The 4,371-nt window shown below is 36.1% G+C and overlaps 1 protein-coding gene across 10 annotated transcripts; it reads left to right on the forward strand.

Moving 5' to 3' along the window:
- Positions 1-512: 512 nt before the first annotated feature.
- LOC136254836 (uncharacterized) lies at positions 513-3,529 on the forward strand. 10 transcript variants are annotated; one of them, XM_066047599.1, is made up of 11 exons: positions 513-1,284; positions 1,944-1,983; positions 2,138-2,181; positions 2,294-2,413; positions 2,464-2,519; positions 2,649-2,757; positions 2,808-2,947; positions 2,998-3,090; positions 3,144-3,229; positions 3,283-3,343; positions 3,395-3,529. In XM_066047599.1, exons 4-7 carry the CDS (start codon positions 2,311-2,313, stop codon positions 2,867-2,869), a joined length of 330 nt encoding a protein of 109 aa, XP_065903671.1. In that variant the 5' UTR covers positions 513-1,284; positions 1,944-1,983; positions 2,138-2,181; positions 2,294-2,310; the 3' UTR covers positions 2,870-2,947; positions 2,998-3,090; positions 3,144-3,229; positions 3,283-3,343; positions 3,395-3,529. The 10 variants fall into 10 exon arrangements, 3 of the variants coding, with proteins under 3 accessions (XP_065903671.1, XP_065903669.1, XP_065903670.1); XR_010700790.1 differs by lacking the exon at positions 513-1,284 and having other exon boundaries at positions 2,236-2,413; positions 2,464-2,523; positions 2,573-2,757; XR_010700792.1 differs by lacking the exon at positions 513-1,284 and having other exon boundaries at positions 2,236-2,413; positions 2,573-2,757.
- Positions 3,530-4,371: the final 842 nt, after the last annotated feature.

A 4,371-nucleotide genomic window follows, 5' to 3' on the forward strand; every position in this document is an offset into this window, starting at 1 on the left:
TAACTCACCTGTACATTTTATTCTATCACTGTCATCTATTTTACTCACAAATTATTAAGTCTTGGCATGGATTTAGCGAGGATTTCAACTTGCAACATCAAGCAATCTGGTACAAAAACATGGCGATTTGGGTGTGGTCCATTGCGTAATTTTTGGTTACCATGGTTTTGAAACTGCTCTATAAATGAAGCAGTGAGCTCAACTATAGAACTGGAGTCCTACCTTACGAAACCGAACACTCGACGGAATTCCAGCAGTGTTTCCCACGTACTAACTCATGAGGAACCAGTGGTTGAGAGCATCCAAGCAGTGCAACGAGATCTGGTTGGGACAATGCAGAAACTGGCTGAGAAAGTAGAGAAATTGGAACTAGATCTAGATGCATCTCAGCGTAGATACCAACCCCCTAGGCGTGGAAGAGCAATGGCGGATCCAGGATGGGGCATTTGGGGCAAATTCCCCCCCTCCCCCCTTCACGAAATTGCATACAAGATCGAGATACTCTAATAGAGCAGTCGATTACTCTAATAAAGCAGTCACAATGTTCATGAGGCAGTGTAGCACTATGAAAAAAGAGGAATATAAGATGGTATATCTAATGGCTTAAACTATACAAATAATCTCAGTATAGTCTTGCATTATACTAACTATCTTATACTTTATTATCAACCCCATCTTATATTATGGGAAACAGATTATACTTTAGTTTAATACACATTCTTTGTATGGCTTTGTTTACTTAACTAAATGTGATAACTTTTTAGAATCACCATCAGATCTCATTATTGTCTCATTTTTAGCTTCACCATCTCATGTGACTTAAGATTTTTTTCTACTGTACCAAACAAAGTCATGATGATTTTACAATAAGTAGCTACACTTCTGTTAATCACAATAGCTAGCTAACTAGTTGTTGTGATAATTTCATACGCACACATTTTCATACGGTAATGCATATAATACCAGAAAAAATAATTATTCGATCTAAGAGTCATACAAATCTAGATTTTCTTGCACAGTTAGGACACCTGCAAAAGTTCGTAGTAATACCTGTTTTAAAATTGAAGGGGTCAGTGGTGTGCGCATGCGTATTAGATGCAATTAAGTCGCCATCTTTGTCGCTATTGTTGTACAGCAGTTGTAAATGTGAGTGATATGACGGTGTATCTCGCGGAAAGAGTGTGCGCGATCGGCGCCATCGTCCAATGAGCCACGATGATAGTTATGGACCACAATTGTACATCCCTGCTGGCTGTAGTGGTGAAGTGGCGCGGCCAAGTGGACAATTCTTCGTAAAATCAATCCAGCATCCATCTAATCATTTCAATATCAGTAACTATGTCAACTTTTGCCGCAATCCTACCAGATCCTCCACCAGTAACAAGCTTCAACACAATTTTACATCAACCAACAAACAAAGTAACTTCTACTTTAACAGATTACCAAGAACCTACAACAGTCTACCAGTACTTGACTTAAATCAACCTTTTCCCACCATTAAATCACAGTTACTCAAGATCTTCTGGCAGCATTTTATAAACAATTTTAACTCTGACAATCCCCACAGTATGCACTTTGTTTGCCCTTGTAGTACCTGCTCCAAGTCTCCTCGCCCACCAAACTTCAGCAGTAATTAATCTTTTTTTTTTTCTTCTTCTTGCTCTCTCTTAAAATAAGTACTTAGCTATATAAGTAAGTTTATTATTAAATACACATGTAAGTTTTAAAATTATAGGATAGTTCAACTATATACCAAATGTAAATGTATGTAATAACCTTAGCCAGCTAACTTAATTTGATTGTAATTTTATACATTCAATTGTAATTGTAAGTTGTACGTATACTTTTTCTGGCTGTGGACACCAGTTGCCCACAGACCATTAATGCAGGCCTTGCCTGCATTAAAAAGCAGTTAAAATAAAAAATAAAAATAAAAAATAAATAATTCCTTCGATGGCAGCAATCAAAAACAGCTCTAGATGAGTAAGTATTAGACTAAAATGATAGCTTGTACGATAGGTTTAGCCGTATTAAATTGTTTATTGTGTATCGTATGACAATGGCCTGCAAATGCCGGATTCAACTTTGGTGTTGCTGTGTACGTATTACATGTTTTATATCCTGTTATATATCTCAGCTTATGGCGGATGACGATTCGACACAGTTCATCAGCCATCAATGGTAAGAGTATGCATGGTCCGCTGTTATGATTTTGTATATTATATAACTCTTCAGAGGTACAGTTTCTTATCAGACCTCTTAGTTCTACAGGATGTCAGTGTACAACATCTGCAGTGTTAGTTTCCTTCAATGGCAGCTGCTTCCTTTAAAGAATCTGGTAGCGACTATATGTGGACAGTTTTGTTCTTTTTGCATGGAGTTGTTCAACGTCATCTTCTAATTACTTACAGCTGTAAGTGCATTAAGCCTGATTGTGTTTTTATTCATTTTCTTTTTAATAAGGTAGGAATTATAGACTTTGTCTCAGTTCTAGGAGATTCTTCTTATTGCTAACATCTGTAAGTAAGTACACTGAGAGTGTCCAGTATACAATTTATATTTACCCGTTTAGGTTTGTGGGAACTGGTCTCATTTCTTCTGGGAACCGGTCTCATTTCTTCATGTTTTTCACTACTTTTTATCAACAGCTGACGGCTGCTACCTTGTCTGGCACTGTAAATGAGTTGAGTGCTTTCAAGAACCTGTTCCGTCTTGTTTGTCCTTATTTCACTGACCATGCTCGTATTGCAAACAAAAGTAAGTTCACTGAGAGTATGCAAATTATATTATATTTAGTCTTGTTTCAGTTGTACTTAGTGATTACAAGATTCTTGGACTTGGTTATCAGTGTATCAGATGCTTCTTGTGAGCTTACATAACACGTTAGCCCAACAAGTCACATACTAAGTGGCTGTTTTATGTCTGGTTAGGCTCACTGATAACACCTGTAAGTACACCAAATAATCCAGAATATGAATCATGTTTGCCTCCATTTAGGGTTGTGAGACCTGGTCTTATCAGACTTGTCTTAGTTGTACATGGATTGTCGGTCTCAGACTCGGTTTCAGTTTTAAAAGATTGTTACAAACTGTAAGTACAATGATTGTTCAGTATACGCATTATATTTACCATCTTTAATAAAGTTGTGGGACCTAGCCGCCGTTCTACATGGTAATACTAGGTTTCCAGACAAGGTCTCGGTTTTGTGAGATTCATATTGTTACAAACTGTAAGTCCAACGATTGTCCAGAATACACATTATATTTACCATCTTTGTATTAGAGCTGTGGGACAGTTCTACCAGACGATTGTCACAGAGTTCTACATAGTGATGATAATACAGGTAATTTGTAATGGAACTTGTGAATTGTATTTACTGTCTTACCTGCTGCAGTTGGATAAAGACTGATAAATGACGAAATTGATTTGATACTGTCATGGCCAAGGAGACATTGATTTACTAGCTGTACCTATTGTGGTTTTAACATATTTACAGAATTAAATTCATTACAAATATAATTATAGAAAATATTTATGGAAAGTAAAAAAGTACAGTAGTATAGTAGCCAATATATGGTTGAAATAGGTTTAGTATAGTCTGATAATACACCGCACTATACTAGTGATTTAATCTCTAATATATGACTGTCTTAAATGTATTCAATAAGCTTGTTATAGTAAAGTCCTAATCTATTAATATATGCTGTACTATTTCATTCCAGTACTAACATAATAAGACTGTTATAGACCTTATTATTCTGAGCTTTTTCACAGTGTAGCTTACCTATGAAGCTATAAATAGGATTTTATTTTACATAACAGACGTGATATATTTGGTAAAGGATAACTAGCTATTATTGTTGCAGGGGCGGATCCAGGGGGGGGGGGGGGGCATTGGGGGCTGAAGCCCCCCCCCTTCATATTTAGGCTTTACTTGATCAATATGCTGAGTATTATAATGAAATTTTGTCTTAGCATAATTATATGATCACTAATAATACAAATACTCATAAAACCACCTTATAAACGTCTTTCCAAGGTATTATCAGTGGATTTATGCTAAAATTTATGCAACAAGGACCCGAATCAGCATTGGAAGTTTACAAGATCGAGATACTCTAATAGAGCAGTCAGCTAACTACTCTAATAGAACATTCACTGGAAACATGTAGTTGGTTCTGTTACGGAATTTTTCCAAATCTGCCTGCACCTATACATGCAATGAAAAGAAATGGTCTGTTTAAAGGGCTTCATTCATCTACTTGTGCAGTTAATATATATGACAATACTTAATTTCAGGTTCACAATTTCCATTGAAAATGCTCTCAGATTCAATCTGGTATTGTTCAAATTTCAAAATTTTCCACTTTC

Source organism: Dysidea avara, chromosome 4, assembly GCF_963678975.1.
Source record: "Dysidea avara chromosome 4, odDysAvar1.4, whole genome shotgun sequence".
In the NCBI taxonomy this organism is placed as follows: domain Eukaryota; kingdom Metazoa; phylum Porifera; class Demospongiae; order Dictyoceratida; family Dysideidae; genus Dysidea; species Dysidea avara.